The following is a 15,010-nucleotide window of genomic DNA, read 5'->3' as shown; positions in this document are numbered from 1 at the left end:
TAGCTACAAGGACTAATGATTCTCGAGTTGTTATGAGTTTTGTCAGGTCTAACATTTTCTGCAGAGATCTCTAACAGGGAGATTAAAAAGATACTAGAGAAAGTAGTAAAGCCTAGTCGAAAGGATTGGGCCACAAGATTGGATGATGCACTTTGGGCACACAGGACAGCCTACAAAGCACCTATAGGTATGTCGCCTTTCAGGGTGGTTTTTGGAAAGGCTTGTCATCTACCTGTGGAGATTGAACATTGGGCCTATTGGGCCGTGAAAGCATGCAACTTGGATTTGGAAGAAGCTGGAAATGAGCGAAAACTTCAGTTGCAAGAACTAGAGGAGATTAGGCTTGCAGCCTATGAAAACTCAAAGTTCTACAAAGAGAAAACCAAGAAGTTCCATGACTAAAAGCTTGTGGCTAGAAAGGATTTCAAGGTAGGCCAAAAGGTGTTACTATACAAATCCAAGCTTAGTCACATGAGTGGTAAGTTGCGCTCTACTTGGGAAGGACCATACATTGTTACAGAAGTCTTCCCTTATGGAGCAGTGGAGATCAAGGAAGAATCCTCAACAAGAACTTTTAAAGTTAATGGGCATCGTCTTCGGATATACAATGAAAATCAAGATATGCTGAATAAGACGATGGATGGGATGAACTTGACTTCTCCCTCATACCTTCCACCTTGAGGAGGTAAGTACACTTCATACTTTTTCTTTGCATTTTATACATATTGAATACATTGAGGACAATGCATGGATAAAGTGTGGGGGTGTGGGGAGATTTCCCCCTTTTCTGATTTTGTTTTCTATTTTTGTTTTTTCTTTTCTAATTTTGTTTTTTTGTTTGTTTTTATTAAAAAAAAAAGAAGATAAAAAAGTTTCTGCTTTCAATAAAACATATTGACATTGGATTTTTGGATTTGATTCACTAATTGGAACGGTCATAATTCTGAGAAAATAAGAGTCATGTGCTATGAATGGATTGTTTCTGTGATTTACTGATTGAGTTGATTTGAGAGTTTCTGGAATAAATCTTTTGTGAAAGAGTTTTTGACCTTGTGAGTTTTGAGCTTTATTGTAAGGATGAACTACCATGTGTCATTCCTATTTTTCTTGTGTGACTTGCTCATGTCATGTTGGTACTCAAATGTTTAGCTTAATTCTGTTGTTTTACATCTTAGGTGAACATGCATGATTTGATATGACTGAGGCATTTCTTGTTGGTACTCAAATAAGCTAACCATGACATTGATCCATTGGCAGCCCCTTGAGCTTAAACCTTTTTTTCTTGTTTTGAGCATATTGCTAAACCTTAAAAAGTAAAAGACCATGTTTTTCCTTACCTTAGGGAGAAAGAAGGAGTTAGTGGATTATGTTGAGATTGGTTGAGGAATAAAGTGTGGGGGTGAGTATTTCCCCCACAAAGTTGTAAAAATGGCAAAAAGGAAAATAATTGTTGATGACAGAGTGTTGTAATGAAAAATGATTGTTGTCTGAAAAAGAGCAATAAAGGATAAAAGAAAAAAAAAACAAAGAAAAAAAAGATATTATTTTTGAAACTATGCTCCATAACTCTTTCTTCCTTACTATTTCAAAAACACACAAATCCTAAAGTTTTTCCTACCTTGAAAAGTCCTCATGATTTTTGAATGCAAGTTTTCTGAAAGTTGTGAATATTAGAGTCTTGCTAAGCATTGAGAGTGTTTACTTGCATGGGTATTTTGAGTGAAAACACAAACCAAAACACTTGAGCGAATCTTGGTGAGAAAATATATATTTAACTTGAGTGTTTCTCTTTCATATTTGATTATCTTGTAAACTCAAAAGATTAACTCATGTGTGAAAAACAGAATTTTATCCATTTTTTTGTGCGTGACAACATGATTTCTAGAAGATTGATCTGTTTCCATTTGTATTCATTTCTTTAATCCACTGAAAATATGGAATAAAAGACCTCAGAATAAAGTTTTGAAATTGTTCAATTTTGCCCAAGAGTGCAAAAGGATAAGTGTGGGTGTGTGATGAGTTCAAATTTTTGCCCTCATTTAATATTTAAATTTGGGGATTTAATTGAATTTTCTGTGCTTAAAGATTGATTTAATTAGGATTTGTGATTATTGGATTTATTGAGTAAGTTTGGTAAAAGTGGCATAAAAAATTGATTTTAGTTGCATAAAATATTATTGGATATTCTAACGTTTGTTAATGCAGCTGGAATTTATTTTTGGTCAATTAATAGTGTGATTTTGAAATATTCAAAGTTACAAAATAAGTCCAAAATCAAGAAATTCTGGAAAAGAATAAATCAGGAGCTAAATGCACCCCCATATTTTATTTGCACACTCCTCCTGCAAGTGGACCACAAAAACCTGTTCTGCACCCCCAGTTTTCACTAAGTTGCACCCCTCCTACCACTTAAACCCAACTCACTCAGATCATGCCATGTGGCAATCCTCCACTTATTAAATTAACCAATCAGATAAAGACATGTGTCATGATCTAGTAACTCAAAATTCAGCTAATAACATGTTGCCACGTCATCACCTTCAACCTCCCAAACCCTAGCCTCCATCTCCTTCCATCACCATGGCAGCCGCTGCCGCCATCTCCTCGCCGACCACCACCAATCTGCAGCAGCGGCGGCGCCACCATCTTCTTCTCGCATCCAACAGCGCCGTCACGTACACCACCTTCACCTGCAACGCCGGCAGCCATCATTGACGTTCCAGCACCTCCATTGAACGTCAGAATCAGCAACCACGACGCACCAGCGGAGACGTCCGCACACGAGCCACCACAGCCCCCGCGACGCGCCACCACCACCACGCCTCCGCGAAGCTTGTTTCGTGCATCTTCTCGCCTCCATCACTACAACACCCTCGAGCCATCACTGCGGTACACCTGAGCCAGATTCGCGCACACCGTTGGCCACCATAAACGTTGCTGGAGCGAAACCACCATCATCCATTCAAGCTGCTGCACCTGCGAAACACAGTCGCGCCACCCCCATCGAGCTTCCACCGCACCTGCACCGACAGCCATGGCAGCCTTCATGAATCTGTAACAGCGGAGAAGAGAAACGAACTAGTCACGGCCACCACGCCGAAAATCCGACTACCGCGCCGTCAGCTGCGCCATTTCAGCACCCACAAGCCTCCATGAAACCCTAAACGCAGCAAACCCTAGTCTGGAGAGAGAAAGTGCACTCTACGCCATGTGTCAGCATCTGATAGGACAGTCAAACTGGTCAACTCTGGTCAACTGGTCAACTGGTCAAAGTCAGCAGTCAACTCTGGTCAAAACTGCAAATATGGTTAAATGAGAGGGGCAGAATTGGAAATTGGACAGGAATTAAGTTGCTAATTAATTAAATAAAAATAAAAGATTTTAGCAACTGACAGATAAAGCCCAAAGTCCAGTGGAAGCCTATATAAAGAGACTTAAGGGAGCAGAAAGGGGGGACAGAGAACTTACAGCTTAGACACTTAGAACTCTCTGGTTTTGGCATATACCGTCTCCACAACATCTCTCATTCTCTCTTTTATTTTATTTCCTTCATATCATCATGTATTCCATCAAAGCCATGGAGGGCTAAGCTTTTAGGGTTGATTCCACTATAATTTCTTAAATGGATTCTGAGGTTAGATGAATTTATGTGTTTGTTATTTTGATTATTGTTGTGGTTTTTGTTTATCTATGTCCTTTGCTTCTTAATCGAATAGAAAATAATGATTTTAAATCTACATGCATGTTAATCATATGAGCTAAAAGGTTTTTAAATTAAATTGGGACTTTACTTTGATTTATGTTAGAAACTTTCATTTGATTAAATAAGTTTTTGCCAATAATTGAGACTTTAATTTGATTAGAGGTAACTACTTTAACTAAAATTAGTCAAGACTTTACTTTGATTAATTAAGTTTTCTATTTGGTAAAGAAACAAAGGAATAGACATGATTAGGCATAGTAAAATTAATTGAGACTGTACTTTGATTGAATTTACTATGAATAATCTAACAATTCTCACTTTTTATTGAGACTTTACTTTGATTAAAAGTGAGGATGCCAACAAATGAATTGAGTCTTTACATTGATTGATTTGGAAATCAACAACAATAATTAATTTAACAATAATCTCTAACCAATGAAGAATCTTATTTAGAGAAAGCAGTGGAATTGACCTATTTACTATTACTGTGTTTACAATCTTCCGTGTTATTTTCTTTGCATATCAAAACCCCCCTTATTTTTATAGTTGCTAGTTTTAATTGCATTTTTAAGAATCAAATATTTGAGATCAATTTCGTATTCGTTGTGAGACGACTCAGGGTTATCTTAACCCTAACTATTTTGTTCACTACAAATTGGCAATACTGAAGTTGCTAAAGTAGTGGTAATTTGATCGCCACATTCAGCGCCCGCAACACGCCCATAGTAAAATCGTCTAGCGGCAATCGTACATGAAGTTGAGAGAAGTGGCACATGTACATGTAGAAAAACTTTTCGGTAGCCCCCTCCTGCCCGTGGCATACCCGGTCGATAGCGCTGACCCTCTCCAAAGAAACAATGCCCCTACTGACACCCTTGGAGATAACAGGTGTGCAGTTCAACCAAGAGTTCAGTAAGCGGGACCACCTGAACAGAGACGACTAATCACGAACATCACCAGCCACCCACCCATAGCCGCCTTTCGCCGGCCAGTTGCTCTCCTCCAACTCTTCGGGGGGATCCTCCCGAACCTCCCTCATAACCTACATTGACATCCCACTGGTACCAACCACAAAAATCGTACCCTCGTCACCAAGCCGCCTATCTTTACTCCTCTCCGACTCAGTACTCTCGCTACTATTAAACGTAGACATGCTATCTCTACTAGACATACCTGGTTTTGTTTTTTACGAGAAGATGTCGGTCGAAAGTGAGGAATAGTCGGACAATATTACATGCACAAGATCTCTGGATTCAGAATTCTCACAAATGAAACAAGTAACCCCCCATTTGTTTTCAAACCCACATTTATAGTCCACGATCCCAAACAACGAAAATCTTCCCGCTAAAATAATACCCCAGACCAATCGACACCATCATCACGAAGGATATGACACTTCAAAACGACGGCGCCAAAACTTTTTCGATTTGACCAACTGACACCCCTTCACCTACCTTCTGACGGTTACAACTTCTTAGCCTTAACACTGTTCACCACACTTAAAGGCTGGGGACTGGTGTATCACACCTAGCCGGTTCCGCTAGCATATTAGCACATATCACCCTTGACCGATAACTCATATCGGACAAGGCTGGGGGACTAGTGTACCACACCTAGCCAAACTTGACCAAATAAGTAAACAATGTGCACATCAAGGCAGCCAAATATCCAGCCTAGGCCGACTTAGCCTAACTTATACCAGTCTTGACCTAAACTAAACATCTAAAGGAACAACCTACACCAGCATAAGCCATCAAGACAAATAGCCGACCTAGACCGACTACTCCAGCATATCCGCTAAGTTTAGAACCTAAGCCGACCACTCTAATGAACTCAACATAATGGAAGCGTCCGCGTCCAATAAACCTTAAGGGCCTGGGTTAGGGCCCTGGTCCACTCACAAGCCCTACCTAGAGCCCAAGTCAAGGCCCAGCCCATGGAATGGTCAAACGTCATTAATGCTCTATAAATACATGTGGACCCCATCATTTAAAGGTACGCATTCATTAATCACTGATTTGACTCTCTGAGAACTTTGACTTACTTGAGCTTCGGAGATTCTTCTGCAGGTAACCCCTCCTGGGTTCAAGCTGACATGTGTCGATCAGAGAGAGACCAACCGAAGAGATAGCGAACTACTTGGTAAGGTGACGCTTGTGCCTAACTTATCTTATTTGTTCTGCAGGAACACTATACTCTGTATTGGTATCGTGGTATGCCTTGCCTTCTCTGTTGTACTCTTGGATATTGTGAGGAGTAGTGTTTATACTCTGGGACTTGCCTCTATATTATCTATGTGACATGTCATTTAATTAAGGTATTTATTTAAATGAGGTGTTAAAAAAATATTCAAATATATATTTGATTTTTAATTAATTATATATATACTTAGTTTAATTTTATTATGAACGTATGAATTAAAATTGAAATAGTATTAATTAGGAAGTAATTACTTTATACAATTGAAAATGATATTTAAACTATTTTGTTAATAACATTTCACAGAATTACATGAATTTAAAAATAATTAATTTTTTATTATAATTGTATACTTATATATACATTAATTTATTTTGTTAATGTTATTTTACAAGAAAAAAAATTATAAATTTGAAGTTAATATTTAATCGATTTGTTTTAATTTAAATTAAAGAAAACTAAGATGAGTTTAGAATAGAAGGTGAATAAAAATATTAATTATTTTAATATATATATATATATATATATATATATATATATATATAATTATAATTATTTACACCTTTTTATGTATCACATATTTTTATTATAGTTAATTTTCATTTTAATTTTTTATATATTTTTGTTTAAATTCAAAATAAATATAAATTAGTTAATTTTTTTTTTTTAAATTTCTAATCATTGTATCCATAATGAAATCCATTAATTCCATTTACTAATAGTGTAAGAAGGGGTGAATGATGGATTATGCCTTCATGCAATTAATGGATTTTAATCGATGCAATTATATCGAATTCTTTTCGTTCCATTTCAATTTAAAGGTTTATTACGCTAATTTGAAATTATTTTTATTCCCTAACCTCAACTTTTTAAACATTATGCCTTTATGCAAATAATTAATGTATTTCGATCAATCTAATTATATCAAATTGTTTTCAGTCATGTTCAAGGTAAAGATTTATTAAACTGATGAGTCATTATTTTCCTCCATTTCACTAACTTTTATGTACCCATTTGACAGTTGTTCAATGCTTAATTGTTCATTTTTAATGTGTTTTCATATGTTGGGCTTTAATGGGTTCCGAATTTGGGTTAATTTCACATTATTTGACCTAATTTTTGTTTTTAATTATTTTTAGGTATTTTGGTGAAGCAATTTTGGAGCTTGGACATCAATATTCAGTTCAAGAGAGTTGCCACATCATTTCCACATCATCTGAGTGAATGGGCCAACATTAGAGGTCCAAGAGTAGCATTTTTGTAATTCTGAGTGGTAGAATGATATTTTTGTAAATACTAGTGGCAAGGGGTGATGGGACCACGAGAATTAGGTCTTCTCCTTCATGCAGTCCCACTTCTCTTCTTCTCCATTCTCTCCAACCTCCATTTTTGATGTTTTTAAGCTTTGCAAGGTGACCCATGGAGGCACAAGCTAATTTTTCACGTTTTCCACTCGTTTTTGACATTTTATGAGTCTTGGACATCACCTATTGCTTGTATTCACGTTTTCTGCACCTTGGGTAACATTTATATTGAAGCATTTTCGTTTTTGTTGCCTGTTTTGGTTCTTTCCCTATTTTTCCTTGCTTATTTTCGTTTGTTGCACCATTTTAAGTTTTCTGCATCAATTTGAAGTCATTTGAAATGTTGAATTGCAAATTCTGTTGAACCCTAATTCAGATTCCATGAGGAACTAAGTTTTCGTATTGATTCCTTGCCAAAGAATGAAATGAAACCTTGAGATTAATGTTTTGTTCAGTGGGTTTTGTTGTTTCTCCGTTGTGGATTTGTGTTTGCGTTTTAATTGAAGAATCCAATTTGAATTTGCTTAATTTTCAGAGTGGGAAACTCGTTTTTAGTTGATTTTCATGCTTAATGAACTTTGACAAATTCATGAATGCTTGCATTGCTTAATTGCATGTTGAATTCGTGGTTAATCTCCGCTTAGTTGTTTAATAGTGAGTTCATGAGGAATAACAAAACCAATTCAATTTTCAATCTATGATGGGTGAAATTTCATTCGAAGCAAGGAATCACTACTATCTTTGAGATTGTTTAATCAAAAATTGTAATTACGTTTTGTTGTTGTGTTGAAATTCTGAAACTGAATCTGCCAACCCCCCGTGCGTTATTGTGTTGTGTTTGAATCTGGAAATTGAAGTTTTGAATGAGAACATTGGTCGTTGGGAGACGACTTGGTTCAACTGTCACATACTGCATTTTAAGTGTTTTAATTTGGTGGGGTACGACCTCTATCATACACCAATTTGAAATTGTTTTCATTCCATAACTAAAACAATTTTAAATACTAAAAGTATTCTATTAATAATTAATATTGAAAAATACTTAAATAATTACAATTTATATTTTGATACTTATAGTTAGTTTTATCCATATCATAACTATTTTCTCAAAGTTAGTTCTTTATAGTATATAAAAAAAGAAAATATTTTTTTAATAACTAAATTTTGACAACTTTCTCTTACACAATAATTTTTATATATATATATATATATATATATATATATATATATATATATATATTAATTTTAATAATATGTAAAAAGTATTGCTAAAGCCTATAAAAATGTTGACATTTGCAAAGATAACATTTATATACATGTTGTATATAGTACATTACCGAAAGGTTTTAGCAACATTTTGACGTATTATTAGTATCATTTTTAAAATGTTACCAATTTGCATCTTTGCTAATATTTGAAAAATGTTGAAAATCAAATAGGTTGATGATTGTTAACCACATATTTAAATGTTTGAAGCCTTCAAGTCAATCAGGAACAAACTAACTTTCTCCAAAACCAGCGGTTTTTATTATACATGAAAATTTATAATTGGCAAAGCTACTTTATTTAACTAGTTCTTCTCTAAAATTTTAAAAACGAAATTCATATTAGCATATATAACTCACATTTACAATATTTTTAAGAACGTAGAGGACGACTTTCCTAATTTGCGATGCCTTCACCTATTTGCTCTAATGTGAATTTAAAACCAATGAATTAGTAGTTTGTTAATAATAAAGAGATATATTGGAATTAAAAGGAGGAAATTTGAGAGAAACTTAGGAAGAAGAAGAATTAGGTTTTTCAAAACTAAAAGAGACATATGAGAAGAAGATTTTTGCACAAAATGATATTACCTGGAGATGACAACGACAAACAATAAAAGTGAATGACCTTCAAGCAGTTATGAGGAGATGACTCAACGACGACAAAAGGATCACATCTCGCTGGATTTGAAGAAAAAAGAAAACGCTGAGATAGAGGAGGATCGAAGAGTTTGAAGAAATAAAGAATGTGAGAGAGTTTGAGGATCATGGAGTTTGGATGCAACGTTTGAGACCCTAAAATTCTGAAAACAATGTTTATTGTTAATTTTAATTTATTTTTAAATAAATTAAAATTTTAAATTTTAAATTAATATCAACTATTTCAATATTATAATACAATTAATTAATTACAAATATAGTGTTATCATTTTAAAAATTTACAATGAAGATAAAAAATGAAAACTTAATTATCTATAGTAACATTTATTTTTAAAAATGTTACAATATCATTATTAACGTAATTTATGGTAACATTTTTAATTATGTATGATAACATTTTTTAAAACATATCACTGTAGTTATTCAGAAGGTAACATTTATAATAAATGTAACAATAAAATGTTGTTAAATCTAATAAATCTTGTAGTGACAACCTGAGGTGACATCTTCGAAGTGACTTCACATTTTTCTATTTTCTAATTTCTCTATATTCGAAAATCACTTAAAAGATGTCACCTCAGGTTGTAAGAGAAAGTTGTCAAAATATCAGTCCATAAAAAAATCTACAATATATGCAGAAAGAAATACAATCCATATTTAAGGTGTAGTTAAGTTCAGCTACTAGATGCAAAGGATAATTGCACTTTTTGAATTATGTCAAATGATGACTCAGTGGACAATGATGACTACATTTCCTTAAACATCAAAAAAACTCCTTAAACATAAAAAAAAAAACTCTTTCAAGTAACACATGGAAAAAAAATTAGAGATTAACTCAAAGTTTCAAGAATACCAACAGAACATGGGACACTCTAATGGTAATACTATATGAGAGTTCAACTTAGTCAAAAACGAAGAAAATAAATAAAAGACTTAATTATTCGGAACATATCCAGTTTGGTTTGAAAATTTCAAAATGATACCCACTTTTAAGTTTGTTTTAGTTTAGTACCCAAATTCGAAATTGTGCATCAATGTAGTACCATTCGTTAATTTTTCGCAAACGTCGTTAACGGTGTGCCACGTGTCAGCTTCTGGTTTTTTTAATTTTTTAATGTTTTTTGACTTTTTTTAAAAAAATTTGCCATGTGTCAAATTCTTGGTGCAACACGTGGCATTGTCAGTGACACGTGGCAAGGCACCTACCAAGTGTCATTGTCTTGATTTCAATTTAGTCCCTACATGTGTCTATTTATTTCAATTTAGTACTCATATATGTTTATTTGTTTCAATTTAGTCCCCACTCTATTCATTTGAATTTTGTTCAAATATTTTTTTTTTTTCAAAATAGAGAAATATTGTCTCTCTTTTAAGACAAAATTTATTTTTTATATAAATGTTATATTGTGTCTCCCTTAAGACAAAATTTATTTTTTATATAAATGTTATATTAAAGTTAATGGTAAAAGTCATGAATAACATATTTACTTTTTGTTACATTGAATAACAAATATGAATGTAACAAAACGTAAATTTGTTATTCATGACTTTTATCACTAAAATTTAATATAAATTTCAATATTTAATTTTACAAGTCATTTTTAATAACAAATATAAAAATAACATTTATATAAATAATAAATTTGGTCTTAAGGGAGACACAATATTTCTCTATTTTGAAAAAAAAATATTTGGACAAAATTTAAACAAATAGAGCGGAGACTAAATTGAAACAAATAAATATATATGGGTACTAAATTGAAACAAATAGACATATATGGGGACTAAATTGAAATCAAGACAATGACATTTGACAGGTACCTTAACACGTGGCGGTACCTTGCTACGTGTCACTGACAATGCCACATGTTGCATCAAGGATTTGACACGTGGTAATTTTTTTTTAAATTAAAAAAAATTTTAAAAAATAAAAAAACCAGATGTTGACACGTGGCACGTCGTTAATGACGTTTGTGGAAAATTAACAGAGGGTATTACATTGATGCACAATTTCAAATTTAGATACTCAATTGAAACAAACTTAAAAGTGAGTACCATTTTGAAATTTTCGAACCAAAGTGGTATTTCCGAGTAATTAAGCCTAAATAAAAATACTCAATGTACTTAATTGACAATATGAGTTATTTAATGTAGAAGAATGAAAACATACTAAGATGTTTTACTAATTTCAAGTCCTGTTAAATGAACTACATTCACTAAGAAAATATTATGATACTTGTCGTCGCATTGATAAGATATTAGTTTTCCTATAGAGTGGAGGTCACTATTGACAATGTTGCAAAAGTCTAAAAACCTTCATATTCTAGATCTAGAAAAGCTTGTAGGAATCTTTAAAGTCCACATGTTGGAGCTCTAACACTATGGTTATGACTAAATAAGAAAATTATTTGTTTTCAATGCACAACGACAAAGAAGAAATACATTCTTAAACTACCCTCAAAGGTCAAAGAACCATTGATGGACTATTGTTCATCTTCAGGAAGATCCAAAACATGTAGAGGAAAAAAAAAAAGGAGAGTTTGTAAAAAAAAAAATTGAGATGGCTAGATTCATCATAATGCAGCTATTTTTTATTCATATATAATTGGTTCAACGAAATTTATAATTTTCAATTAAACAAGAGGAGAAGATGGTTTTTAATTATATAGATTTTCTTTTATGGTCCGGTAATAAATCTTAAGAAGTTAAAAATAATTTTGACTAGAAAAGTAAATTCATTATATAATAAACATAAACGTATTTAATGATTTCGTGTCCACAAACATTCAAAGAAGTTACATCACAATAGTCTTAAAATGTGGTAGTTCTGGTTGAATATTAAAGTCTTAATATTTTTTTATTAAAAATGTTTTCGGTTTTTACGAAGCAAAATTGATTTTTTTTTTGTCCCAAATTTTAATAGATCGTCCTCAAACATTAAAATTTAATATACATGATTTTTCTAACTTAAATGAGTTAATTTTTTTTTTCATGTGTCAAATGGTTATGTTTCAACTTAAATGTTTCAGTTGTCTATATTATTTGTCAGATTCAAACTCAGATGTCAGTATAGAATATTGTTCAATACGTAAACACAGAAATAATTAACATTAATAAGTTAATACAACAATTTTCATTCATTTTTTTCATTCATTTTTTAAATTTTGAGGACAAAAATATATTAAAATTTGTAATAATTGTTCAATAACTTTCTTTTAATTTTATTTTTACCGGATGTGGTCCTAATATCTATTATAAGAAATTAACTTTTATAATAGATTAACATTACCATCATTAGAAGATGTAACTTGATAGAAAAATATGAATAAGTTTTCTCACATAAAAACACAAATATATTAATATATTATTCTATCATGTCATCATTCTCTAACAATTTTAACACTCATTTAACAAAAAAACAATCACGTCGACTATTTTTTAGACTATATTAAGAAAAACAACTAATGAAAACATTGAATAATTAAGATAAATATTGAAATTAAAAGAGATATTAAATTATTTTGAATGACAATTATGAATGTTGGGAAAGGCGTTACGGTGGACTTGAGAGTCTACTTGGACACCAATGAGAAATAGAACTACTAAACAAACTTCACATGGCACGCACATACAAGTACAACCTGCGTTACACATCACCATCAACTCAATGCATAGAAACTTCACTTGCTTTTGTCTTTTTGAACTTTATTTTCAAGCCTACCCTATACCAATAAGTGTTTGATGAGTCCACCCTATTCCATTTTTCTACCATGGAATGCACAAAAAAACAAAACTTAAAAAGTATGATTCCTGCCTTACCCTTCAAGTAATTCTTGTTTAAATACACTTCATTTGCTCACAAACATAGCAACATTCTCACAATGACAAACCACAGTTTTGAACTTGATTGCAAGAGAATTCATGATTCTATGGGGGATTTGAGTCATATGATCAAATCTCTGAGTTGTAGAACCCTCCTTGAAAAACAAAAGCTCAAAGAAACCTTCAAGGCAATGTATGGAGAAGAGTTGGTAAGTTATCTTCAAAGGTACGAAGATGTGTTTTCTGCTTCCATCAACTGTTCTGGCTTGTCTTGGTGGATGCTTGACCCACATGACAGAGATGCTGTTGTGGTTAGAGAATCTCTTCAACAAGATGAGACCGATTTCAAGGCTCTTGTGGAGATTTTCGTGTGCAGAAAATCAAGTCATGTTCTTCTCATCACACAGGCCTACCAGAGAATGTTCAGGAGACAGTTGAACCAAGATATTATCAATTTGGATCCTCCACACCCATTTCAAAAGGTGAGATAGTAAAAGAATCACTCGATTCATTTATCGGAAATTGTGTTAGAAATACAAGTTTAAGTCTAAGTTTTACATTTAATGAAAATAACGAAGTTGAACATCATATAAGAAAAAAGACTTGTAAGCTTATTGTTTTAAAGTTTTATATTACGGATGGTGATAATTCCTTATATGGATTGGATTCAGATTTCATTGATGTTTTGTCTATCTGATCAATCCTCTCGAAAGACGTGTCAAATTATTGGTTTGTTGTAAATTTAAAGAAATTGGTTTGGTTTTGTAGATTCTTGTGGCGTTGGCTGCATCACACAAAGCTCACCAAGTGGATGTCAACCGTCACATATCCAAGTGTGATGCAAGGAGGCTCTATGAAACTGGAGAGGGAAACTTGGGAACTGCAGATGAAGCTGTTGTATTAGAAATTTTAAGCAAGAGGAGCATTCCCCAACTGAAGCAAACATTTCTTAGCTATAAACACATTTATGGGCATGATTACACAAAGGTACCAACAAAAGAATATGCTATTCAATGTATTGCTGTGAAGGGTTTTGAAATTAACTGTCTTCAATGCACTGTGTTTCAGTCTGTCAATAGAGGGAATTATGGCCAATTTGGTAAAGCTCTAGTGCTGGTTGTGAAATGCATTTGTAATCCAGCACACTATTATGCAAAGGTAAGCCTTTTCTTTAGTTACTTTATTATTAGATTAAGATTTTCTCCGCAGAAAATTATAATATGACTCTCATTTTTTTTACTCTCGTCCTTTACTCTCTGATATGACATAAAGTGAATTATTGATTCTTTAAAAAAAAGATAGTAATATATTAATCAATGACCCTACACATTAAGCTATGTCAGGAAGCCAAAAAATTGAAGTTTTAATATCATTATCCTTTATCAAAATAACTTTTTTTCTTGTATAGGCAAATATTAATTTTGAATATTTTGTTAACGAGAGAGTTAAACTTACAATCTCTCTCATTTTCCCTTCCATGTTTTATCACTAAGTCAATCTTGTAAGTCTATTTTATTAAAATGGTAGGTTTAAGGATTTGAAGAAATTAAAATGGTATGTTTAAGGATGGTTCTTTTATGCTTTTTCCATCATAGAATCAACTAGAAATAGGATATTGGGTGCACCACTTTTTCCTTGAGTAGTTGTTTGTGAGCTTGATCAATAAATGTAGTTTAGGAAGAAAGTGATTATCTGAAAAGTTGGAACTTGGTTAATAATGACAGAAACTGTACAGAAGCATCAAAGGGGAAACAAAAAGTTTTGCAAGAGCATTGGTAAGCAGAGCTGAGGTAGACATAGATGAGATCAGAAAGGTTTTCAAGGAAAAGTATGATAAGGAACTTGCTGATGTTATTTGTGAAAACCTTCCATCTGGCTACTTCAGAGACTTTCTACTTGCTTTGGCTACAAGTCCTACTTTTGTTTAATCTTAGTTTAATTATTCAGTATCTGTTTTTTGTCTAAAAATATTAACTTTTTTCTAATTTCTTTTGTGGGGACATGAATTGAAAGAAACTGAATTAAGTGCCTACTGAGAATAGTACACAGTTATATAA

At 32.8% G+C, this 15,010-nt stretch overlaps 1 protein-coding gene across 1 annotated transcript; it reads left to right on the top strand.

Moving 5' to 3' along the window:
• Positions 1 to 12,967: 12,967 nt before the first annotated feature.
• Positions 12,968 to 15,010, top strand: LOC114180483 (annexin A13-like; the record flags this gene model as incomplete). Its single annotated transcript, XM_028066797.1, has 4 exons — positions 12,968 to 13,435; positions 13,722 to 13,940; positions 14,022 to 14,111; positions 14,678 to 15,010. Coding segments are annotated over 4 exons (981 nt in total), but the record flags the coding sequence as incomplete, so codon positions are not given.

This window comes from Vigna unguiculata, chromosome 4, assembly GCF_004118075.2.
Source record: "Vigna unguiculata cultivar IT97K-499-35 chromosome 4, ASM411807v1, whole genome shotgun sequence".
Taxonomy (NCBI): Eukaryota; Viridiplantae; Streptophyta; class Magnoliopsida; order Fabales; family Fabaceae; genus Vigna; species Vigna unguiculata.
The sequence above is the reverse complement of the archived record's forward strand: the minus strand, read 5'-3'. Positions and strand labels throughout refer to the sequence as shown.